The 26390-nt window shown below is 41.8% G+C and overlaps 2 protein-coding genes across 7 annotated transcripts in view; one reads left to right on the top strand and one right to left on the bottom strand.

Annotated features, from left to right (window-relative positions):
* Positions 1 to 26390, bottom strand: part of LOC117381165 (uncharacterized) — a 63109-nt gene that overhangs the window by 5625 nt on the left and 31094 nt on the right. Inside the window, exons 6-15 of one of the 5 annotated variants that reach the window (XM_055226544.1) lie at positions 11804 to 11858; positions 11180 to 11455; positions 10013 to 10243; positions 9878 to 9921; positions 5819 to 5873; positions 3464 to 3739; positions 2289 to 2519; positions 2154 to 2197; positions 2009 to 2063; positions 485 to 882 (exon numbers count right to left, since the gene is read on the bottom strand). The exons of 3 other annotated variants lie outside the window; for them this stretch is intronic. In XM_055226544.1, coding sequence (XP_055082519.1) covers positions 704 to 882; positions 2009 to 2063; positions 2154 to 2197; positions 2289 to 2519; positions 3464 to 3739; positions 5819 to 5873; positions 9878 to 9921; positions 10013 to 10243; positions 11180 to 11455; positions 11804 to 11858 — 1446 coding nt within the window. In that variant the 3' untranslated portion in view covers positions 485 to 703. Of the gene's footprint in view, positions 1 to 484; positions 883 to 2008; positions 2064 to 2153; positions 2198 to 2288; positions 2520 to 3463; positions 3740 to 5818; positions 5874 to 9877; positions 9922 to 10012; positions 10244 to 11179; positions 11456 to 11803; positions 11859 to 26390 lie in introns of those variants that run through there. One more of the 5 variants, XM_055226545.1, reaches the window with a different exon arrangement.
* Positions 13406 to 26216, top strand: LOC117381167 (interferon-induced protein 44-like). 2 transcript variants are annotated; one of them, XM_055226548.1, is made up of 15 exons: positions 13406 to 13457; positions 14044 to 14058; positions 14711 to 14737; positions 14842 to 14856; positions 15164 to 15190; positions 15519 to 15545; positions 15676 to 15690; positions 15886 to 15906; positions 16056 to 16076; positions 16179 to 16212; positions 17102 to 17306; positions 18379 to 18546; positions 19153 to 19321; positions 19884 to 19984; positions 25668 to 26216. In XM_055226548.1, the coding sequence occupies exons 1-15, from the start codon at positions 13421 to 13423 to the stop codon at positions 25833 to 25835; spliced, it is 1050 nt and encodes a 349-aa protein (XP_055082523.1). In that variant the 5' UTR covers positions 13406 to 13420; the 3' UTR covers positions 25836 to 26216. The 2 variants fall into 2 exon arrangements, with proteins under 2 accessions (XP_055082523.1, XP_055082524.1); XM_055226549.1 differs by lacking the exons at positions 13406 to 13457; positions 14044 to 14058; positions 14711 to 14737; positions 14842 to 14856 and adding an exon at positions 14961 to 14976.

Raw genomic sequence — 26390 nt, 5'->3', positions numbered from 1 at the left:
TAATTACTCCCTCACGCCAGTAGGTGGCGTTTTGTTCGGGGAGATGGTTTTGTGGGGTCAGAGGTCCTCCCTTCTCCAATATGGCAGAAGCGTGGCAAAGAGCAAACTTTACTGTTGCCTCTCTCTTCATTTCCCTGTGTTTTACAGGTTGGTATCCTAGTACAGACCGCATAATGTGGGTCATAAAATACAAATAACTAACACAGCTAACTGTGGGGAAGTAATTCATTCAGTAAATACGGAATTTTTTTGAATTTTGAGCATTTTCAAGATACGTGAAAAAAAACGGGTTAAGGTGAGGCTGTAACTGCCATTTTGTGTTGAATGTGCAGTTGGTTCAAGTTTTTAGTAAATAAGCTCCATAAGACGTTGACATTGTTAAAATTGTGAAGTTGTAAAGTTTAAGTAAATGTTTCAGAAAGTTAAAAATGTAAAATGTCTCAAGCTAAAGCTAAAAGCCAATCTATGAAAATGGGGTATGACCATGCACTTCATGAGCTTTGATAGTGGTGGTACAACCAATAAACATTAAAAAGCAGTCCAGCTGCATGGGTAAAAGTATTAAAAAGGGCATTGTGATTAGAACAGTGGCATTACATTACAATATGGACAATTAATTTTGTGAAAACTTATATGATATTCATCACATGATTGTGAAAAAAGAAACAGTTGGAAAACTGATTACTGAAAATACATGATTGCATTAAAAAATATGGCAGACGTGTGGTGAAGAGCAAACTTCACTGTTGCCTCTCTCTTCATTTCCCTGTGTTTTATAGGAACATTTAATCTGCTCAACAGGCCCAGAACCTGGGTCTGTTACAAGCACTTGAGCTGGGGCTGGGGGTGGTGGTTGTTCTGTCACAGAATCAACTCCAAGTTCTGTAAGAATTCAAAAATAAATTCCATCAGTGTCGTTACAAACAAGAAAACCCAAAACAAACAAACAAAAAATCCAGGAAGCGATAGTTCTTAAGAGCAGTTCATGTTTTTCTCGAGGTCGGCTCACTACTAGCTTTAGCAACACGTTTGACTGACAGCTATTGTGCCCCGTTGTTAAACACCCGCCCCTGGAAATGGACCTTTAACAACCTCACTCCTGATTGGCTCTATGGTTTGGTTTCCTAAACCCATGGTCTTCTGTCAATGAGCTTCATGAAATGGTTTTCACTTCACAGCTCTGCCTTGTCAGGGTTCATTAGTGGAAAACTGAGAGTGCAAAGCAGTGACCAAAGCAAAGGGCGGCTTGGAGTATTTGTTTTGTTGTTTACTACATTCCACATGTGTTCAGTCATAGTTTTGTTGTCTTCAGTGAGAATGCACAAGGTAAATGAAAATAAAGTAAATGTGTCTCCACATTTTATCAGTAACAGACTGGATATATTTGATTTTAGAAGCAATTTAAGCCTTAAAAGAAGTAGATACTTTGCAAAGGCTGAAGCTACGTATACGTGTGCAGTATTAAAGTTTTTTTTTTTTTTTTTGGAGCTTTGGTTGCAATTTATTTCTCCTGAAAAACCTCTGCCTCCCTTTGTGTAACGGCTGCTGTCGGGCTCATCATTCTGACCTTAAAATGTTCGTATTAACCCACTGTACGTGATCCTGGGGTTTTTATTTTGCTATTTTGTCTGTGAATCAAGATATAAACATCAATAACAGATCAATATGGAGTCTGCTTTTCCCTTGGTCACTCACTGCTAGTGTCTTACAGTGCTTTATTGTAAAATAAAAAGCTCATTGTTATTTTATAGTGGTTAAATTGTGAAAAAAACAAAAAAAATGTTTTACAGTGATTTTATTGTGAAGGTACTTATGTACTTCTACTGCAAACCTACAATAGTGTGGAAAATTGGAAAACTGAAAGTACTCCATATACTGCAAGAGCTGAAAGTATCAAAACTTCCAGTATATTTCTTACAACTGTATAAATTGGAGAAATGTGAAAACCTGCAAAATGTTTTCCACAGTCTCTTAATTAGTAATGTCAGTCAGGCCATTTCAAACATACCTTTATAGACTGAGTCTTCACTCTTTTTCTTCGGAAATTTAGACACTGGGCCTGTCTGAAATGTTGATCACAGGAAAAAAAAAAGAGAAAAAGAAAGTCTTTCAGTTAAGTAAACACAGGAGTGTTTAAATGAGATCAGCCTTACATTGAGATCTGATGACTTCTCTCTGGAACGTTTGCCAAAAAACCCTGTGTGAATAATTCAAATGATAAAAGCATTAAGGACACTCATCACAAAAACTAGAAACAGTTGAAATAATCTCAGACAGGGTTGTGTTACTTTGAGTCGCCATCTGATTCTTGAATTCAACAAACATCCTCTGGAGGGCGTGGAGGGCCCGCTCGTTCCTGGGACACTGGAGCAGTCCATTCTGGGTCTCATGGTACAGAACCTGGACATCCTGGATGATGATGGGGAACTGCTCCTTCCACTGGATCTGGTTCAGCACCTGCTCCGGTTTACGAGTGTGATGCATCTGAACTAGAACCACTTGTTTACCTTGAGCGTCTTCTGTTAACACATCACAGTGATAGTTATAGTTATTTTTGAGCTGTGTTGTGATAGTGGTTAGTTACCATGACGATACACTGCACAAACACCTGGAAACAGTCACAAAAGTTTTTGAGACGATCGGTCTGACAACTTAAGATAGAATATCGAGCCTGTGATCAGTTCACATTTTGTTTTGTTCATTTGATTTACAACAGAAAGGGGCGACTAACTCAACAATGTATGGATATTGCTAAATAGGCTATTTTCGAGGGATTAACTACACAAATCAGTTCATCTATTGTAGTTCTTTCTGGTCAGATTGTGTTAAAACAAGGCTCCGATTGAAGTCTAACTTGAGTAACAGGGTGTCATGATCCTTTCTGTCCTGTCACCTGTTGTTACCCCTCCCTGCCTTGGTCACGTGTCTGAGCATGGAGCTGGAGCGGAGAGCTGTCTCCTCCCGTGCACACCTGGAGCAGATTCCCAATCAGCCGCACCTGGGGACCTGGGAGGAATAAGAGGAGCCAGGACGTGACACTCAGCGCCAGATCGTCCGCGTACCTCAGTGATCCTGCTCCCGCTCCTCGGACCCGCTCTGCTCTCCTGCCTCTGATCCAGCTCCACCCTGCCGGTACAGTCCGCTCCTTCTCTGACTACGCTCCGCTCACCCTGTTCCTGCTCCCTGAACCCTCTCCGCTTCCCCGTCTCAGACCCTGCTCCATTCTGCCGGTGCAGTCCGTCCTGCCTCTGTCTCTGTCTTCCACGCCCGGCCCCGGGACTACGACTCACGCCCTGTTCCTGGTTCCCCATTTGTTTCTCGTTTGTTTAAATTTCACCTCTGTAAATAAACACTGTAAATCTTCCCCCGAGTTCTGTATCTTTTGGTCCCCCCCTGAGCCGAGCGTCTATTTAATGACAGATTTTTTTTTTTTAAACTCATATTTAAATTAAAATAAACAAACCAGGAATCTTTCTGAAAGCCGCCTCCACATCAGACCGGACTCGCGACAGGATTGGACAGAACAGTAGGATGAGATCACACTGTTGTGCATCTGTAATCATGACCTTTGACCCCTGAGCGTTCAGCTTGTCCAGGATCTGCTGGTGAGCCTGGTAGGTTTGTCCTGTGATGAGGAGGAAGACCTTCACTGGCTTCATCACTGGAGCAGGAGGTAGTGCTTGATCTGGGGCTGGGGGTGGTGGTGGTGGTAGTTGTGTGACAGAATCAACTCCAAGTTCTGTAAGAATTCAAAAACAAATTCCATCATTGTCGTGAGAAACAAGAAAATCCCCAAAATAGTTCTTAAGAGCAGTTCAAATTCTTCTCGAGGTCGGCTCACTACTAGCTTTAGCAACACTTTTGATTGACAGCTATTGTGCCCCGTCGTTGTTAAACACTCGCCCCTGCCTGAACAGCAGTGGGGGCGGGATGGACCTTTAACAACCTCACTCCTGATTGGCTCTATGGTTTGGTTTGGAACTTGGCTCCAAATTAGCCGCTATAACCGCTAGCTTTGATTGACCTCAATTGTCTGGAGCAGAACAGCACAGCGTCCCTCTGTCCACTTCTACAGTTTATTGTGTTAAAAGAATAAATACATAGATATAATACAGATTAAATGTTTCTCTTTCATCTGGTACAGATTTTATGTAGATTGTCTGCAGATCCAAAGACAGAAATAGGAATAAATTCAAAGTTGCTGTCTACATCTAATTATAAAGCATTTTATTGTCCGAGAATCAGGAAGTGCACTGTTAGCATGCTACTTGCTGGTAGCTTTGTGAAATTAGCGTATGAACTCATCAGGGTGAATAATTAAATGATCAGAATGCATAAGGTAAATGAGGAATAACTTTGGACCAAAAGGTTATTAAGCAATAAACACTTATGCATTTGATATTAAAATGGTTCAACACAGATTTTTCTATTTCCTTTCAGTTGTGTCCATTATGTACAGTTCCAAAGACAGAAATGGGAATGGAATAAAAGTTATAAGATTACCCCATACCCCTACACATTTTGAGATACTGCATGTAACTCAAAGGACAAATGTCTTACTCACCTGAAGGCTGAAGATTGAACCATGTCAGACTGATTTTTACAAACCCGTCCCTGTATACAACATCCCCCTTAGGGATGGTTTCCAAAGCATTTGAAAAATACAGAAGAAAAAAACAAAAACAAAAACCCACATCATTAAGTAGTGATCACAAATTTGACACACATATACACTACCAGTCAAAGATTTGGTCAAACTTTCTCATTCAGTTTTTCTTCTTTGTGTTTACTACTTTCTACATTGTAAATACAAACTGAACACACGGAATATATGAAGGAATATGTGTGGAATTATGTGGCAAAAAACTATATAACATCATAATTCTTATGATGTTTTTTTCTCAAAGTAGCCACCCTTTGTTTTGTTGACATCACTGTAAACCCTTGGTCTTCTGTCAATGAGCTTCATGAAATGGTTTTCACTTCACAGCTCTGCCTTGTCAGGGTTCATTAGTGGAAAACTGAGAGTGCAAAGCAGTGATCAAAGCAAAGGGCGGCTTGGAGTATTTGTTTTGTTGTTTACTACATTCCACATGTGTTCAGTCATAGTTTTGTTGTCTTCAGTGAGAATACACAAGGTAAATGAAAATAAAGTAAATGTGTCTCCACATTTTATCAGTAACAGACTGGATATATTTGATTTTAGAAGCAATTTAAGCCTTAAAAGAAGTAGATACTTTGCAAAGGCTGAAGCTACGTATACGTGTGCAGTATTAAAGTTTGGGTTTTTTTTTTGGAGCTTTGGTTGCAATTTATTTCTCCTGAAAAACCTCTGCCTCCCTTTGTGTAACGGCTGCTGTCGGGCTCATCATTCTGACCTTAAAATGTTCGTATTAACCCACTGTACATGATCCTGGGTTTTTTATTTTGCTATTTTGTCTGTGAATCAAGATATAAACATCAATAACAGATCAATATGGAGTCTGCTTTTCCCTTGGTCACTCACTGCTAGTGTCTTACAGTGCTTTATTGTAAAATAAAAAGCTCATTGTTATTTTATAGTGGTTAAATTGTGAAAAAACAAAAAAAATGTTTTACAGTGATTTTATTGTGAAGGTACTTATGTACTTCTACTGCAAACCTACAATAGTGTGGAAAATTGGAAAACTGAAAGTACTCCATATACTGCAAGAGGTGAAAGTATCAAAACTTCCAGTATATTTCTTACAACTGTATAAATTGGAGAAATGTGAAAACCTGCAAAATGTTTTCCACAGTCTCTTAATTAGTAATGTCAGTCAGGCCATTTCAAACATACCTTTATAGACTGAGTCTTCACTCTTTTTCTTCGGAAATTTAGACACTGGGCCTGTCTGAAATGTTGATCACAGGAAAAAAAAAAGAGAAAAAGAAAGTCTTTCAGTTAAGTAAACACAGGAGTGTTTAAATGAGATCAGCCTTACATTGAGATCTGATGACTTCTCTCTGGAACGTTTGCCAAAAAACCCTGTGTGAATAATTCAAATGATAAAAGCATTAAGGACACTCATCACAAAAACTAGAAACAGTTGAAATAATCTCAGACAGGGTTGTGTTACTTTGAGTCGCCATCTGATTCTTGAATTCAACAAACATCCTCTGGAGGGCGTGGAGGGCCCGCTCGTTCCTGGGACACTGGAGCAGTCCATTCTGGGTCTCATGGTACAGAACCTGGACATCCTGGATGATGATGGGGAACTGCTCCTTCCACTGGATCTGGTTCAGCACCTGCTCCGGTTTACGAGTGTGATGCATCTGAACTAGAACCACTTGTTTACCTTGAGCGTCTTCTGTTAACACATCACAGTGATAGTTATAGTTATTTTTGAGCTGTGTTGTGATAGTGGTTAGTTACCATGACGATACACTGCACAAACACCTGGAAACAGTCACAAAAGTTTTTGAGACGATCGGTCTGACAACTTAAGATAGAATATCGAGCCTGTGATCAGTTCACATTTTGTTTTGTTCATTTTATTTACAACAGAAAGGGGCGACTAACTCAACAATGTATGGATATTGCTAAATAGGCTATTTTCGAGGGATTAACTACACAAATCAGTTCATCTATTGTAGTTCTTTCTGGTCAGATTGTGTTAAAACAAGGCTCCGATTGAAGTCTAACTTGAGTAACAGGGTGTCATGATCCTTTCTGTCCTGTCACCTGTTGTTACCCCTCCCTGCCTTGGTCACGTGTCTGAGCATGGAGCTGGAGCGGAGAGCTGTCTCCTCCCGTGCACACCTGGAGCAGATTCCCAATCAGCCGCACCTGGGGACCTGGGAGGAATAAGAGGAGCCAGGACGTGACACTCAGCGCCAGATCGTCCGCGTACCTCAGTGATCCTGCTCCCGCTCCTCGGACCCGCTCTGCTCTCCTGCCTCTGATCCAGCTCCACCCTGCCGGTACAGTCCGCTCCTTCTCTGACTACGCTCCGCTCACCCTGTTCCTGCTCCCTGAACCCTCTCCGCTTCCCCCGTCTCAGACCCTGCTCCATTCTGCCGGTGCAGTCCGTCCTGCCTCTGTCTCTGTCTTCCACGCCCGGCCCCGGGACTACGACTCACGCCCTGTTCCTGGTTCCCCATTTGTTTCTCGTTTGTTTAAATTTCACCTCTGTAAATAAACACTGTAAATCTTCCCCCGAGTTCTGTATCTTTTGGTCCCCCCCTGAGCCGAGCGTCTATTTAATGACAGATTTTTTTTTTTTTAAACTCATATTTAAATTAAAATAAACAAACCAGGAATCTTTCTGAAAGCCGCCTCCACATCAGACCGGACTCGCGACAGGATTGGACAGAACAGTAGGATGAGATCACACTGTTGTGCATCTGTAATCATGACCTTTGACCCCTGAGCGTTCAGCTTGTCCAGGATCTGCTGGTGAGCCTGGTAGGTTTGTCCTGTGATGAGGAGGAAGACCTTCACTGGCTTCATCACTGGAGCAGGAGGTAGTGCTTGATCTGGGGCTGGGGGTGGTGGTGGTGGTAGTTGTGTGACAGAATCAACTCCAAGTTCTGTAAGAATTCAAAAACAAATTCCATCATTGTCGTGAGAAACAAGAAAATCCCCAAAATAGTTCTTAAGAGCAGTTCAAATTCTTCTCGAGGTCGGCTCACTACTAGCTTTAGCAACACTTTTGATTGACAGCTATTGTGCCCCGTCGTTGTTAAACACTCGCCCCTGCCTGAACAGCAGTGGGGGCGGGATGGACCTTTAACAACCTCACTCCTGATTGGCTCTATGGTTTGGTTTGGAACTTGGCTCCAAATTAGCCGCTATAACCGCTAGCTTTGATTGACCTCAATTGTCTGGAGCAGAACAGCACAGCGTCCCTCTGTCCACTTCTACAGTTTATTGTGTTAAAAGAATAAATACATAGATATAATACAGATTAAATGTTTCTCTTTCATCTGGTACAGATTTTATGTAGATTGTCTGCAGATCCAAAGACAGAAATAGGAATAAATTCAAAGTTGCTGTCTACATCTAATTATAAAGCATTTTATTGTCCGAGAATCAGGAAGTGCACTGTTAGCATGCTACTTGCTGGTAGCTTTGTGAAATTAGCGTATGAACTCATCAGGGTGAATAATTAAATGATCAGAATGCATAAGGTAAATGAGGAATAACTTTGGACCAAAAGGTTATTAAGCAATAAACACTTATGCATTTGATATTAAAATGGTTCAACACAGATTTTTCTATTTCCTTTCAGTTGTGTCCATTATGTACAGTTCCAAAGACAGAAATGGGAATGGAATAAAAGTTATAAGATTACCCCATACCCCTACACATTTTGAGATACTGCATGTAACTCAAAGGACAAATGTCTTACTCACCTGAAGGCTGAAGATTGAACCATGTCAGACTGATTTTTACAAACCCGTCCCTGTATACAACATCCCCCTTAGGGATGGTTTCCAAAGCATTTGAAAAATACAGAAGAAAAAAACAAAAACAAAAACCCACATCATTAAGTAGTGATCACAAATTTGACACACATATACACTACCAGTCAAAGATTTGGTCAAACTTTCTCATTCAGTTTTTCTTCTTTGTGTTTACTACTTTCTACATTGTAAATACAAACTGAACACACGGAATATATGAAGGAATATGTGTGGAATTATGTGGCAAAAAAACTATATAACATCATAATTCTTATGATGTTTTTTTCTCAAAGTAGCCACCCTTTGTTTTGTTGACATCACTGTAAACCCTTGGTCTTCTGTCAATGAGCTTCATGAAATGGTTTTCACTTCACAGCTCTGCCTTGTCAGGGTTCATTAGTGGAAAACTGAGAGTGCAAAGCAGTGATCAAAGCAAAGGGCGGCTTGGAGTATTTGTTTTGTTGTTTACTACATTCCACATGTGTTCAGTCATAGTTTTGTTGTCTTCAGTGAGAATACACAAGGTAAATGAAAATAAAGTAAATGTGTCTCCACATTTTATCAGTAACAGACTGGATATATTTGATTTTAGAAGCAATTTAAGCCTTAAAAGAAGTAGATACTTTGCAAAGGCTGAAGCTACGTATACGTGTGCAGTATTAAAGTTTGGGTTTTTTTTTGGAGCTTTGGTTGCAATTTATTTCTCCTGAAAAACCTCTGCCTCCCTTTGTGTAACGGCTGCTGTCGGGCTCATCATTCTGACCTTAAAATGTTCGTATTAACCCACTGTACATGATCCTGGGTTTTTTATTTTGCTATTTTGTCTGTGAATCAAGATATAAACATCAATAACAGATCAATATGGAGTCTGCTTTTCCCTTGGTCACTCACTGCTAGTGTCTTACAGTGCTTTATTGTAAAATAAAAAGCTCATTGTTATTTTATAGTGGTTTAATATTGAGGAAAACAAAAAAGTTTTACAGTGATTTTATTGTGAAGGTAGTACTTATGTACTTACACTATATACTGTGAAGGTAGTACTTATGTACTTACACTATATACTGTGAAGGTAGTACTTATGGACTTCTACTGCAAACCTACAATAGTCTTTAGTAACAATGTAAGAAAGTTTGTGATGCAGTAGAACTGTAAAAAAGTGGATAATTGTAAAACTGAAAGTACTCCATATACTACAAAAAGTACAGGAGGTAAAATTATCAAAACTTCCAGCATATTTCTTAGAACTGTATAAATTGTAGAAACGTGAAAACCTGCAAAATGTTTTCCACAGTCTCTTAATTAGTAATGTCAGTCAGGCCATTTCAAACATACCTTTATAGACTGAGTTTTCACTCACTGAATCTGTCTGAAATGTTGATCACAGGAAAAAAAAAAAAAAAAGTCTTTCAGTTAAGTAAACACAGGAGTGTTTAAATGAGATCAGCCTTACATTGAAATCTGATGACTTTTCTCTGGAACGTTTGCCAAAAAACCCTGTGTGAATAATTCAAATGATAAAAGCATTAAGGACACTCATCACAAAAACTAGAAACAGTTGAAATAATCTCAGACAGGGTTGTGTTACTTTGAGTCGCCATCTTATTCTTGAATTCAACAAACATGCTCTGGAGGGCGTGGAGGGCCCGCTCGTTCCTGGGACACTGGAGGAGTCCATTCTGGGTCTCATGGTACAGAACCTGGACATCCTGGATGATGATGGGGAACTGCTCCTTCCACTGGATCTGGTTCAGCACCTGCTCCGGTTTACGAGTGTGATGCATCTGAACTAGAACCACTTGTTTACCTTGAGCGTCTTCTGTTAACACATCACAGTGATAGTTATAGTTATTTTTGAGCTGTGTTGTGATGGGGGTTAGTTACCATGACGATACACTGCACAAACACCAGGAAACAGCCACAAAAGATGATCTGTCTGAAAACTTAAGATAGAATATCGAGCCTGTGATCAGTTCACATTTTGTTTTGTTCATTTGATTTACAACAGAAAGGGGCGACTAACTCAACAATGTATGGATATTGCTAAATAGGCTATTTTTGAGGAATTAACAGCACAAATCAGTTCATCTATTGTAGTTCTTTCTGGTCAGATTGTGTTAAAACAAGGCTCCGATTGAAGTCTAACTTGAGTAACAGGGTGTCATGATCCTTTCTGTCCTGTCACCTGTTGTTACCCCTCCCTGCCTTGGTCACGTGTCTGAGCATGGAGCTGGAGCGGAGAGCTGTCTCCTCCCGTGCACACCTGGAGCAGATTCCCAATCAGCCGCACCTGGGGACCTGGGAGGAATAAGAGGAGCCAGGACGTGACACTCAGCGCCAGATCGTCCGCGTACCTCAGTGATCCTGCTCCCGCTCCTCGGACCCGCTCTGCTCTCCTGCCTCTGATCCAGCTCCACCCTGCCGGTACAGTCCGCTCCTTCTCTGACTACGCTCCGCTCACCCTGTTCCTGCTCCCTGAACCCTCTCCGCTTCCCCGTCTCAGACCCTGCTCCATTCTGCCGGTGCAGTCCGTCCTGCCTCTGTCTCTGTCTTCCACGCCCGGCCCCGGGACTACGACTCACGCCCTGTTCCTGGTTCCCCGTTTGTTTCTCGTTTGTTTAAATTTCACCTCTGTAAATAAACACTGCAAATCTTCCCCCGAGTTCTGTATCTTTTGGTCCCCCCCTGAGCCGAGCGTCTATTTAATGACAGATTTTTTTTTTTTTAACTCATATTTAAATTAAAATAAACAAACCAGGAATCTTTCTGAAAGCCGCCTCCACATTAGACCGGACTCGCGAGAGGATTGGACAGAACAGTAGGATGAGATCACACTGCTGTGCATCTGTAATCATGACCTTTGACCCCTGAGCGTTCAGCTTGTCCAGGATCTGCTGGTGAGCCTGGTAGGTTTGTCCTGTGATGAGGAGGAAGACCTTCACTGGCTTCATCACTGGAGCAGGAGGTAGTGCTTGATCTGGGGCTGGGGGTGGTGGTGGTGGTAGTTGTGTGACAGAATCAACTCCAAGTTCTGTAAAAATTCAAAAAAAATTCCATCAGTGTCTTTAGAAACAAGAAAATCCCCAAAATAAGCCAAAAAAAAAAAAAAAAGCCAGGAAGCGATAGTTCTTAAGAGCAGTTCGTGTTCTTCTCGAGGTCGGCTCACTACTAGCTTTAGCAACACGTTTGATTGACAGCTATTGTGCCCCGTTGTTAAACACTCGCCCCTGCCTGAACAGCAGTGGGGGCGGGACGGACCTTTAATAGCCTAACTCCTGATTGGCTCTATGGTTTGGTTTGGCCAGTAATTTTATTGTGAAGGTATTACTTATGTACTTAAGTACAAGAGGTAATGTCAATCAGGCCATTTCAAACATACCTTGATAGACTGGGTCTTCACTCTTTTCTTTCAGAAGTTTAGGCACTGGATCTGTCTGAAAAGTTGATCACAGAAAAAGTATTTTAGTTAAGTAAACACAGGAGTGTTTAAATGAGATCAGCCTTACATTGAGATCTGATGACTTTTCTCTGGAACGTTTGCCAAAAAAAACCCCATGTGAATAATTCAAATGATAAAGACATTAAGAACACTCATCACAAAAACTAGAAACAGTTAAAATATTGTAATGTCTAAAAATACTTTTAAAATTAGCATGTTTGTTACTACTTCCCTCAAGGTAATGATACATACTGTATGACCTTACTAGACAACTAGAAATTTTTACCTTGCACAAAAATCCACCCCCTAAAATTAACATTCAGTGTATCATTAGTAAGCTTACATGAAAACATCTTCAACAGCAGCAGTTCAGTCCTCAGTGAGAAGTGAAGGCAGAGTAACTGAAAGAGAAATTAACAACTGTGGTGCTGCTCTTGGACTTTTGACTCAGGCTTAAGCCCCACCTCTGACAAGAGGAGGAGTGAGACGGCTGGGCTTTATTTTTGTACTGTGCTGGTTAGTGGTTTTTGTGGCTTAACTGGATACTCCTCAAAATGAAACATTTATTCAGAAGTTTAATGTAGATCATATTAACTCCAATTAGGGGTGTGCAAAAATATGCAAATATAATGATACTAAATGTGGTGATGCAGTATTGTTTCCTGGACTGTTGTGTCAATACATCCCCATTTATTTATGTACCATTTCTTTATCAATTATTTGAGCAATGTTTCCTTACCCAAGTGCAAATATATTGTATAAACAGCTCTGACTGTTAGCATGCTAGTTACTGTTAACTTTGTGAAATGTGCTTATAAATTCATCGGGGTAAATAATTAGAATGATCAGAATGCATAAAGTAAGAGATGAATATTTTGGACCACAAACCTTTTGCAAACCTTTTAAAACAACCTAGTTCTGTTTTTCTCATTTTTAAGATTGTAAAAATCCAGTACAGCCTCTTTAAGGTAAACTTTATTTAGCCCGTGGATAAATTAGCGTATCCAGCGTAGGCTTTGTTAGTACTGTCTAGATGGAGGATTAACTTATTGTGCATGGCAACGCTAAAAAAAAACAAAAATATTAACCCAGTATGTATTTGACACTAAAATGGTTCAAAGTATCAAAGTTCTCTAAGAAAAGCACATTTTTTACACCAACTTTCTATTAGATCTAAGTTCCTCAGTTACTCTGTCTCTTTCCCTGACAATTAAATGAGTTCCCCCCCCCCATACACACACACACACACACACACTAAGGTCTTGGGCTCTAGCAGGAACTTTCAGTACCATAATTACTATCCAAAAGATTAGATAAGACCATCGTTTGCCCTGTTCACATAAACACGTGACTTACAAGAAGGTAACCACTGTCACTTCTGCTTTCCTTTTCCCGTCTTGTAGGGTATAAAGGGTCTGAGACTTTAGACTTCACTCATATAAGACTCAGAAGGCACCAGGTAGCTTCAACATATTTGTCCTTTTTACTTTTGTCGGGTGTGATGTTATTGATGTCATTTTACTGTTTGTAGGTTGAGACAGTACCTCCAAGGAAATCATGGGATCAACACATACCAAAGTGGTTGAGAAAAAAGGTGAGAGATTCTGAATTGTAATTTATTTAAAGCTGAATGTTAACATGCTTTTACAGTGTAGTATATGCATATTTGCTAAAACATAGATTTGTGTTGCATTGTATTTGACTGAAACTGTTGTATAATTCTGGATTGGTTATTTAAAGATGTAAATCAAACTAGTTGACTGTAAGCAGAAAATATTAAGTGCAAATATGACAAATGTGCCTTAACCTGCAGACAGAGGACACATACAGGTTTTGTCAGTATATGGACAGGTGTCATGTCCAATGTTTTTGTAATTAAGAATAAATCAGTGTTACAATTCTTATCAGTAAAAGTTGTATGTGCTCAAACATTCTTTAAAGTATTATTCAAAACCCTGTAACACACATGCACAGTAATAAACAATAATGTAAATGTGTGTAACTGTTTACAGTCAAACTCATTATAAGGATTTATTTATAGGACTTGATTGGATTTATAAAAAGCCACACAGGATTATATCAGATAAACTGGTTTATGGTGTATAGGCTAAATAGTGGTTAATATATTTTTAAACATGTTAGACTAATACTGTTTTTTTTTTGTTTTTGTTTTATCCCAGTCGTAATAAACTTTGGTAAGTCTTTATCATATATAACATTTAATATACTGATATTTTGCAGCTAATGTCATCAACATTCCCTGGGGGTGTCTAACTGTAGGCACTGCTCTGTCTGAAGTTCTGTTACTCAGGTTAGACTTTAATCTGAGCTTTGTTTTAACACAATTTGACCAGAAAGAGCAGATTTAGTGTGAACTACAACAGGTGAGCAGGTTTGTGCTGTTAAAGTCTCTCACATAAAATTACAGTCACAAGCTAGCTAGCATTAGCCAACCATTGTTCAGTTAATCCCTCTTGGACCATGAATGCTTAAATGAAACACATACACCTGAAAATCTGTTGTTTAAATCGCTTTTGTATTTTTCTTTAGTTTTCAGATCATCTAAAACCTGGCAGCATTTACTAATGTGTGTATCGCGTTACCATGGTAATTGCAAAAAAAATCGACCATTGAAACTCATGAAGAACCCCCCAGCGTGATATTACTGCAAAGTATCAAGAGCATGTATTCTACTTAAAAATAAACATAACCATAATATTTTTTTAATATGTTTTCATTTCCACAGTGTGTATATATATATATATATATATATATATATATATATATATATATATATATATATATATATTTTTATTTTTTTTTTTTAATCTGTTTTCATTTCCACAGTGAAGGTGGAGGCTCCTGCACCTCTCCGTAAGTTCACAATAATGAATAATGATTAGGTTATATCTTATGTTTTCTGTATAATATTAATGAAATATTATATATGTGTGTGTGTGTTTTGTTTGTTTTTAAAGCACCTCCAACTCCAAGTAAGTACAATCTTATAGTATATTATATGAGAACTATACTTCCATAGAACTATCACTGGTGACGAGTCTGATTGACTTTTGAAACTCATGAAGAACCCCCCAGCGTGATGTTACTGCAAAGTATCAACAGCATGTATTCTACTTAAAAATAAACATAACCATAATATTTTTTTAATCTGTTTTCATTTCCACAGTATATATATATATATATATATATATATATATATATATATATATATATATATATATATATATATATATATATATATATATATATATATATATTAATCTGTTTTCATTTCCACAGTGAAGGTGGAGGCTCCTGCACCTCTCCGTAAGTTCACAATAATGAATAATGATTAGGTTATATCTTATGTTTTCTGTATAATATTAATGAAATATTATATATGCGTGTGTGTGTGTGTGTGTGTGTGTTTTGTTTGTTTTTAAAGCACCTCCATCTCCAAGTAAGTACATTCTTATAGTATATTATTTGAGAACTATACTTCCATAGAACTATCACTGGTGATGAGTCTGATTGACTTTTGAAACTTATGAAGAACCCCCCAGCGTGATGTTACTGCAAAGTATCAACAGCATGTATTCTACTTAAAAATAAACATAACCATAATATTTTTTTTAATCTGTTTTCATTTCCACAGTGAAGGTGGAGGCTCCTGCACCTCTCCGTAAGTTCACAATAATGAATAATGATTAGGTTATATCTTATGTTTTCTGTATAATATTAATGAAATATTATATATGCGTGTGTGTGTGTGTGTGTGTGTGTGTGTGTGTGTGTTTTGTTTGTTTTTAAAGCACCTCCAACTCCAAGTAAGTACAATCTTATAGTATATTATTTGAGAACTATACTTCCATAGAACTATCACTGGTGATGAGTCTGATTGACTTTTGAAGAACCCCCCAGCGTGATGTTACTGCAAAGTATCAACAGCATGTATTCTACTTATATAATTATTATTAAACATAATCATAATATATTTTTAAAATCTGTTTTCATTTCCACAGTAGAGTTTCCTGCACTACTCCGTAAGTTCACAATAATGAATAAAGGATATATCTTATCTTTTCTAAATCATGTTAATGATTGCATATGTGTGTGTGTGCGTGCGTGTGCGTGTATGTGTGTGCGTGCGTGCGTGCGTGTGCGCATGTGTGTGTTTTGTTTGTTTTTAAAGCACCTCCATCTCCAAGTACTGGTAAGTACATTCTTATATTGTATTAATTTGAGAACTATCCTTCCACAGAACATCACTGGTGATGAGTATAATTATGTTTGTTTTTTTTGTTTTCTTCTTCAGTGTTTGATAAACCTTGGAGAGAGATCGACTGGGGGTAAGCGTGCCATCACAGCAAACAAACTGTTTCAATTCTTTGTTTAAAATACAGAACAAGTTTTCATGGTTTTCCAATTATGACTTGTTTTGGTGGGATAGTACCTGCAGTAAATATTTATCATAGTTTTACATCAGATAAGTGGCAGTTTGTTATTGAAAAGAAAACTACAAAACAACAGAATACCTTTACCTACAACACAGAAAGTTCTAATTTAAAACTATTACAATCACAAATGAACCTGTGTTGCCAGTGCCTAAACCTGCATGTAGACGACACAGACACGTGTTTCTCATTCTCTGTATATTAATGATTAGCTGCAGGTGCTGGGGTTTAGGTAGTGACGATTCAGAGGAAAGGAAGAAAGACATTTTAAACACCATAAAAAGCTGTCATCTATTTTTATTAAGCTAACTTTTTTAATTAACTTCTTAAATTAAGTTTTGTTTACAGAATTACTTCTACATATGTCATATGTGCCCATGTCTAACAATGAAGTAAAATTATAAAAAATAAAGAAATAAATTAAAACTACAAATATATGAGATCTTTTGTAAAATCTTGAATATAATTATGTTAACTACGTTTTAGTGGAATTAGCCAAACATCAGTATTAAATCTGTTTTTTAGAAAATTTTGAGCTTTCTGGTGTTAGATTAATAACTCTCTCTTCTGTCAATGAAAGGCCATATAAAAACAGTTTGATAGAACAAATATGATGCTGACTGTCCTGATAGTGCATAATCTGCACTAACAGCCTTGTGCGACATTAGATGTCAAATACAGATGGGGTACAGGGCCTTTTACATCAAGATAAGCTAAGAAAACGTTGGGTTTTTTTTAAACATTAAAAAAATAAATCCCATTATTTCTTGGTTGTCCTGGGCAGAAACAATGCCAAGCTTCTGAAGGAGTTGTGGGAGTATAAGCCCCAGAATGAGGACGTGCGACACATTCGAGTCCTGGTGTACGGCCCGGTCGGAGCGGGAAAGTCCAGCTTCATCAACTCCATTACCACTGCTCTCCTGGGCAGGATGGCCATCCCTGCAGCTGTCAACAACGCACAGTCAGATGAGGGCAGCTTCACTGTGCAGGTACTTTACTTGAGGACACATTTCATACAAAATCCACATTTAAGCTTCAGACAATCTTATAAGGCTTTTTCCTAATGTACATTCACTCTATGTTGAATTTTGATTGATCCATGCAGGTTTGACATGTTTTGAATGGATACATTTTGAATTGTAACGTCTCTATAACTGTACTGATGAGCTAAGGCTGTGCTACATGGCAGTGATGTTTTCGAGTTTGTAAAAGTTAGAGAAAAGGGGAGAGGTGATCATTTATGGCAGAGCTCTTCTGCTGTTACACTGACAGAGCGTCCTTGTGTTTACTGTTGGCCACATGTTTAACAAAGACTGTTGCAGACAAAGAGAGGAGGGCTCACTCTGGATTTATACTGACAGCGAGTGTGGTGCGGTTCGGGACTCAAAAGAGCTAGAAAATCAATGCACCCTGCCCCACTGACCTCAGCAGAGTGTGAGTGTGGGTCTGGATGAGGCGTGAGTCTGTGGAAAAAAATCCACAAGAAGTCTATTTTTCTTGGACACGACAGAGGTCTGATGTAGTTTTCAGGCCATTAGACGTGTGTTATCACATGAAGCCACATGAAACCGTGTTGCTTTGGTCAAATACGGATCACAGTTGTTGCAGTTGGTTTAACAGTCTATCTGCAAGTAACCTACTGTAAGTACATGACGCTAACCCGCCCTGCAGTTTGTGTAAACGCACCATTAGACAGACATCAGTCACAGTCTATGATCACATGACAGTTCAAAGTTTGACCTTTGTGCCTGACTCACTGTGTGACCTAAGACTAAAGACTCAAGATTTTCACCATGATCAGATGGATTTAGAGTACTATGTTCACAATTATTTAAAAAAATATCAGACTTCTGGTTTCAGGTTGTATTATTTTTCCTTGAGGCTGCTGATCTTGGCAGCAAATTCTATCTGGTTCTATGTTGACTACAAAGCCGTTTTAAAGCTTTCCAGAGAATCGGTGCAGTGTTGACTTGTTGCTGCACATACATTGACACAGATCAACCTACTTTACACAAACACACACACACACACACACATATATCATAATATGTCTTCTTTCAGTACCAAACTCACCGGATCAGAAAAAGGAAGAGGAGACTCCGGGATTCGAGGACTCACTACCCGGTTGTCTTCAATGACATCATGGGGTTGGAGAGTGACCAAAACGTGGGGGTCCGAGCTGAGGACATCAAACTAGCTATGATGGGACATGTGAAGGAGGGCTACAAGGTAACATCCAGTTGACTCCTGTGTTTTTCAGTTTTGTTGCTGATATAAAAATAAACATTTAAAATGACATGCTACTGCTATGTTAGCACTAGCTTCTTGGCTAACAGCGGGGGACCCATAACAAAATATTTCACAAACTCATGGGCTCACAAACAGCTTATTCAAGGTAATTAGTTCAACTGTGTATGAACTAACATTGGTCAATATGACGAAAACTAATTTGATTTTTTTTCCCCCTTCAGTTTCAATAAAATTGTATTATTAATTATCTTAATAAAACAACATTGCAAATGACTTTCAATATCTATTTCTTGGCCATAACCACTACAGACTTTTAACTTATAATGCAAATATATCGTTGACAATTACAAATCTCTATCTTGATGAAGATATATTAAAATGTACAGCCCTAGTATGATTCCAATGATTCTATGTAATAAATGTGCTCATAGTTTATCTGTAATTACACAAAACATTTTCCATCATATGCATAACCTATGATGTAATTGAAGCATGTAGCCTAAATAATGTGTTAATAGGACTTAATTGGTGTTTCATTTACATTTATTTAATTTGCTTTATTTTTCATTTTTTCTCATTTTATAGTTCAACTCCATGACTTCAATCTCTCCAAGTGATCCTTACTACAACCCCCACCCCAAACCTGATGATAAGGTTCATGTCCTGGTCCTCCTGCTCTCGGCCAACTGTCCAGAGACCGACTCCTCCGTGATTCAGAAAATGAAGGAGGTCCGACAGACAGCGAGAGATTTAGGTATGGAGGCTTAGAAATACGGCACAATAGCCACGACAGTCAATAAGACCTGTTGCTCATGGTAGAAAGACAGAAAGAAGGCACCTGATTGGTCTGCTATTAATGTTCATATCCTCATTTACAGACACAATAGCTCATTAAAAACACGAGGAATATCTAGAGCAGGTTAAAATGTTAGCTATGTCCATCTACATATATAGTCTATGGAGCCCACCTGTAAGTATTAATACAAATCTTTCAGCTCCTCTGACCACCACCAATAACACACACATCACAGTCATAGTTAGAGGTGAAGTGTCTTGCCTAAGGGTACAACGACAACCTGCAATAGTTGGAGCTGGGATCAAATTTGCCAACCTTCAAGTTTCTGAGCAGTCGACCACTGAGCCACTGAGTCTCTGCAAATAAAAAATAGGAATATTGAAACCATTCAGAAATAACAAGTCAAGTTCTAAAATACAACAAAAATCTACATGTTCTGACTTGGAATGATAATTTATGCAGATTTCTCAGTTTCCGCAGTGTAAGACTAACTACTGTGTTCTATGTGGATCACCTACAGGGATTCCCCAGATTGCTATTGGGACACACATTGATGAGATCTGTGATGAAATTGAAAAGGATGTCAAGAATGTCTACAAGAGCAAGTCTCTAAAGACTAAGGTGGGTTAAACATCAGTATATTCAAGTTTTTAAATGTCATATAGGGCCCATATTGCCTGTAGACTGTAGGAGACGCTTCATGGATTACCAAAAGATAAGGTACAGTATATCAGTGTGGGAACACTTTTTGACTGCCGTCCAGAATCCATTGTCAGTCTGATGTGAATGACCCGAAACTAGCAAGTAAACAAGTGCAGACTTTATGGTAGTGTACAGTCTAGCTTCACAACACAAACCACCTTGATTTCAAAAACATTGTCCATAAGTTTAGACACCTACTCCTCTCAGGTTCATAAAATCACATGTGGTGTGCCCCAGGGTTCCATTTTAGGTCCTATACTTTTTAACCTGTACATGCTCCCTCTTGGTGATGTCATCAGGAGACATGGAATCAGCTTCCACAGCTATGCAGATGATACACAGCTTTACATCTCCATGTCTCCTGATGACACCAGCCCAATGGATGCTCTTTTTAACTGTATTTTAGACATCACATCCTGGATGGCAGAAAACTTCCTCCAGCTTAACCAGGACAAAATTGAGGTTTTAATCATCGGTCCTGAGGCACAGAGAGAGAAACTTTTACCCAAACTACAGTCACAGTCTTTTAATCCATCATTACAAGTAAGAAACCTTGGCGTTATTTTTGACTCTGAGCTGACTTTTAGCCCCTCCCCGAACCGCCACCTTAACGTGGTGGAGGGGTTTGAGCACCCGAATGATCCTGGGAGCTATGTTGTCGGGGGCTTCATGCCCCTGGTAGGGTCACCCATGGCAAACAGGTCCTGGGAGACGGGTCTGACTAAGAGCGGTTCAGAAGCTCCCATGAAAAGGAAAAGATCAAGGCCAGTTACGTCGCCCGGACTGGCGTTACCGGGGCCCCACCCTGGAGCCAAGCCTGGGGTGGGTGCTCGGCAGCGAGCGCCTGGTGGCCGGGCCTTTCCCCACGGGGCCCGGTCGGGCCCAGCCCGAAGGAACGACGTGGGGCCGTCCTCCCGTGGACCCACCACCTGCGGGAGGAGCCATGCGGGGCGGGTGCAAAGAGATCCGGGCGGCAGTCGAAGGCGGGGACCTCGACGACCGGATCTCCGGACATGGAGACTAGCTCTGGGGACGTGGAACGTCACCTCGCTGGGGGGGAAGGAGCCTGAGCTTGTGCGGGAGATTGAGCGTTACCGGCTAGATATAGTCGGCCTCACCTCCACGCACAGCTCGGGCTCTGGAACCCAACTTCTTGAGAGGGGTTGGACTCTCCATTTCTCCGGCGTTGCCCGCGGGGAGCGGCGGCGAGCTGGTGTGGGCTTGCTCATTGCCCCACAGCTCAGCCGCTGCGTGTTGGGGTTCACTCCGGTGAACGAGAGGGTCGCGTCCCTGCGCCTTCGGGTCGGGGACAGGTCTCTCACTGTTGTGTCGGCCTACGGGCCAAACAGCAGTGCAGAGTACCCGGCCTTCTTGGAGTCCCTGGGAGGTGTACTAGACAGTGCACCAACCGGGGACTCCGTTGTTCTCCTGGGGGACTTCAACGCCCATGTGGGTAACGACAGTGACACCTGGAGGGGCGTGATTGGGAGGAACGGCCTCCCCGATCTGAACCCGAGCGGTGTTTTGTTATTGGACTTCTGTGCTAGTCACAGCTTGTCCATAACAAACACCATGTTCGAGCACAAGGGTGTCCATCGGTGCACGTGGCACCAGGACACTCTAGGTCGGAGGTCGATGATCGACTTTGTTGTCGTGTCATCTGACCTCCGACCGCGTGTCTTGGACACTCGGGTGAAGAGAGGGGCTGAGCTGTCAACTGATCACCACCTGGTGGTGAGTTGGATCCGCTGGCGGAGGAGGAAGCCGGACAGACCTGGCAGGCCCAAGCGCATAGTGAGGGTCTGTTGGGAATGCCTGGCAGAGCCTTCTGTCAGGGGGGTCTTCAACTCCCACCTCCGGGAGAGCTTCTCCCTGATCCCGGGGGAGGTTGGAGACATGGACTCCGAGTGGGCCATGTTCTCCACCTCTATTGTCGATGCGGCTGCTCGTAGCTGTGGTCGTAAGGTCTGTGGTGCTTGTCGCGGCGGCAATCCCCAAACCCGGTGGTGGACACCGGAAGTAAGGGATGCCGTCAAGCTGAAGAAGGAGTCCTATCGAGCCTTGTTGGCTCGTGGGACTCCTGAAGCAGCTGATGAGTACCGGCGGGCCAAGCGTGCCGCGGCTCGGGCAGTCACAGAGGCAAAAACTCGGGGTTGGGAGGAGTTCGGGGAGGCCATGGAGAAGGACTATCGGACGGCCTCAAAGAGATTCTGGCAAACCGTCCGACGCCTCAGGAGGGGGAAGCAGTGCTTCACCAACACTGTTTACAGTGCGGGTGGAGAGCTGCTGACCTCGACTGGGGATGTTGTCGGGCGGTGGAAGGAATACTTTGAGGATCTCCTCAATCCCACTGTCACGTCTTCCGAGGAGGAAGCAGAAACTGGGGACCCAGAGGCGGACTCGTCCATCACCCTGGCTGAAGTCACTGAGGTGGTTGGCAAGCTCCTCGGTGGCAAGGCTCCGGGGGTGGACAAGATCCGTCCTGAGTACCTCAAGTCTCTGGATGTTGTGGGGCTGTCTTGGCTGACACGTCTCTGCAACATCGCGTGGCGGTCGGGGACAGTACCTGTGGAATGGCAGACCGGGGTGGTGGTCCCTCTGTATAAGAAGGGGGACCGGAGGGTGTGTTCCAATTACAGGGGAATCACACTCCTCAGCCTTCCCGGTAAGGTCTATTCCAGGGTGCTGGAGAGGAGAATCCGACCGATAGTCGAACCTCGGATTCAGGAGGAGCAGTGTGGTTTTCGTCCTGGTCGTGGAACACTGGACCAGCTCTATACTCTTCATCGGGTCCTCGAGGGCTCATGGGAGTATGCCCAACCAGTCCACATGTGTTTTGTGGATCTGGAGAAGGCATTCGACCGTGTCCCTCGTGGTGTCCTTTGGGGGGTGCTCTGGGAGTATGGGGTCCGGGGCTCTTTGCTAAGGGCTGTCCGGTCCCTGTATGACCAGAGCAGGAGCTGTGTTCGCATTGCCGGCAGTAAGTCAGACCTGTTCCCGGTGCATGTTGGACTCCGCCAGGGCTGCCCTTTGTCACCGGTTCTGTTCATTATATTTATGGACAGAATTTCTAGGCGCAGCCAGGGGCCGGAGGGGGCCTGGTTTGGGAACCACAGGATTTCATCTCTGCTGTTTGCGGATGATGTTGTCCTGATGGCTTCTTCGAGCCAGGACCTGCAGCAGGCACTGGGGCGGTTTGCAGCCGAGTGTGAAGCGGCTGGGATGAGAATCAGCTCCTCCAAATCCGAGGCCATGGTTCTCGACCGGAAAAAGGTGGTTTGCTCTCTCCGGGTGGGTGGTGAGTCTTTGCCCCAAGTGGAGGAGTTCAAGTATCTCGGGGTCTTGTTCACGAGTGAGGGAAGGATGGAGCGGGAGATTGACAGGCGGATCGGTGCAGCGTCTGCAGTGATGCGGTCGCTGTATCGGTCCGTTGTGGTAAAGAAGGTTCGATTTACCGGTCAATCTACGTTCCTACCCTCACCTATGGTCATGAGCTCTGGGTAATGACCGAAAGGACAAGATCGCGGATACAAGCGGCTGAAATGGGCTTCCTCCGCAGAGTGGCCGGGCGCACCCTTAGGGATAGGGTGAGGAGCTCGGTCACACGGGAGGAGCTCGGAGTAGAGCCACTGCTCCTACACGTTGAGAGGAACCAGCTGAGGTGGCTCGGGCATCTGCTCAGGATGCCTCCTGGACGCCTCCCTAGGGAGGTGTTCTGGGCATGTCCCACCGGGAGGAGGCCCCGGGGAAGACCCAGGACACGCTGGAGGGACTATGTCTCTCGGCTGGCCTGGGAACGCCTTAGGGTCCCACCGGAGGAGCTGGAGGACGTGTCCGGGGTGAGGGAAGTCTGGGAGTCCCTGCTTAGACTGCTGCCCCCGCGACCCGGCCCCGGATAAGCGGAAGAAAATGGATGGATGGATGGGCTGACTTTTAGTCCACACATTAAAAACATCACAAAAATTGTTTTTTACCATTTGAAAAACATAGCCAGAGTCCGTCCCATTCTCTCTCGGGCCAACACAGAGACGCTGATGCATGCTTTTATCACCAGTCGTATAGATTACTGTAATGCCCTGCTCTCTGGTCTTCCCAAAAAGGCGATTTCAGGTCTACAATTATTACAAAATTCAGCAGCACGTGTCCTGACTAAGACCAGGGGGCAGGACCACATTACACCGGTTTTAGAATCCCTGCATTGGCTCCCTGTGTGTTTCAGGATCAATTTTAAAGTTCTTTTACTGGTTTTTAAATGTCTTAATGGTCTTGGGCCTTCTTATCTTACAGAACTGCTTTTATCCTATGAACCCTCGCAGCCCCTGTGTTCCTCCAGCAGCAGGCTCCTAGTCATCCCCAAAGTCAGGACACACACTCACGGAGAGGCCTCTTTCCAGTTTTATGGCCCTCGTCTATGGAACAGCCTGCCGGAGGACCTCAGGGCCGCAGAGAACATTCAGGTTTTTAAAAGCAGGCTCAAGACCCATCTTTTTAGCATAGCTTTTGATTAGTATTTATCACTTTAGTTTACTTCTTTATTTATTTAGGCTTATTTAGGCTGGCTAGTGTGTTTATGTTTTATTTTCTTGTTTAGTTTTGACTTATTTTATTACTTTTAATAATTCTAGATTTGCCAGTGTTTCCTCTGAGGAGCCCTCTGCACCGGGAGCTGTGGTTGGCCCTGGCTCGTGGGCCCTGGAGGTTTGGTCTTGACCTCATCTCTTCTCTGGGCCCTGGGCTGGTGTCCTGTGGCTGTGGGTGACCCTGCTCCTGGTGCAGATGGTTCCTCTGGTGACACTCTCTTATCTGGTTCATCTTTATCCAGCCTATTGCACTTTAACATATTTTAATGAAACCAAAGGTATTTTAACATGTGTTGGGGTGGTGGGTGGGAATGTGCGTTGGGGTGGGGGGTTGTCTGGTCATGTTTATTGATGTGTTGGGGTTGGGTTGTTGGGCTGTGGGGTGGTTTGGTGGGTGGGACTGTTTTTAATGCACTGTAAAGCACTTTGTGTTACATTTTATGTATAAAAAGCACTTTATAAATTCATTTTGTTGTTGTTGTTGTTGTTGTTAGATTCATGCTGGACATTCAGAATCTCCTTGTGTCTTCTGTAGATGTTAAATCCATGCTGTGTATTCAGAATCTCCATTAAGTTTTTCTTCATATAGTACACATTTTCTGAGCATGTCCCATGTCATCTCTTCTGTTTCTGCCCCACACTCAGGCCTGTTATGTGTATTCAAGGGGTTTCAGGTGTTCTAAGTGCTTCATGTGGACACACACATTTCCAGAACTAGTGCCATGTTTTTACAGCCATGTTATCTCTGTGCAGATAGGCCTTACCTGGAGGATTTTACATTGGTGCATGTCTTGGGTGTGCCTGGAGGGTAATCCTGAAAGAGCAGGGTTCAACCCAGAACATTCTAGCTGTGAGGGGAGAGTAAAAGTCACTCAGGCACCATGCAGCTTAGTTCAATCCCATGTTGAAGAGCACTAATAGAAATGTCAATTGATTACATATTTGGACATATTTGGACTAGACATGTTTACAAGAGTTTACTTTTTTTAGTATAAACATTGTTCTGTCCATTTTTTGAGCAGATGGAGATGTTCAGTGGTGAAGTGGGGATCCCTCTGAACTGCATCATGGCTCTGAAGAACTACAGTGGGGCAGAAATGAAGAATAGTCCCGACATGGACACGCTCATCCTCACTGCTTTAAAACACATGGTGGATTTTGGAGACGACTTCATTGAAGAGATGTCGTGAACAGCAAATGGCATTTAAGTGTGAAATATGGTTTTACTTATGTTTGGAATATAAAATTTTACTATGCAAATTTGTACAAAAAAACAAAAAAAACCATACATGGAGCTGTACTTCACATGGTTCAGTAATCCTCTGTACAAAGTCATTTGTCTCAGAGCTTCACCAAACATTGAGTTTCAAATTTCCTGAGACTGTGATGTCATAGATTGACGCCCTGCACAGTTTAAGTCAATAAACCATCACCAGATTCATTTCTGCCTCCATATAGTGCTCACTCCATAGTTTGTGTTCACTGTTGTAATTCCCTCTGCTGCCAGTAGATGGCAAGCTGCACCAGATCAGAGAATATTGAGCACTGAGGCTGTGAAATGATGTCTTATTTTTAATTTGGCATTATTTTAAATTTAAACCAGCCAATTCCAGCAAAAGCAAAGACATTCCACACCATGTTTAAAGGTCAATAACAGTACATTTAATGCATAATATTTGTTCTTTAAAGGACAGTTTGTAGAAAATCAACCATGTCAGACCTCATCATGAGCTGACTGTTGTATT

Source organism: Periophthalmus magnuspinnatus, chromosome 14 (assembly GCF_009829125.3).
Source record: "Periophthalmus magnuspinnatus isolate fPerMag1 chromosome 14, fPerMag1.2.pri, whole genome shotgun sequence".
Classification (NCBI taxonomy): domain Eukaryota; kingdom Metazoa; phylum Chordata; class Actinopteri; order Gobiiformes; family Gobiidae; genus Periophthalmus; species Periophthalmus magnuspinnatus.
This window is presented reverse-complemented; position numbering and strand designations above follow the sequence as displayed.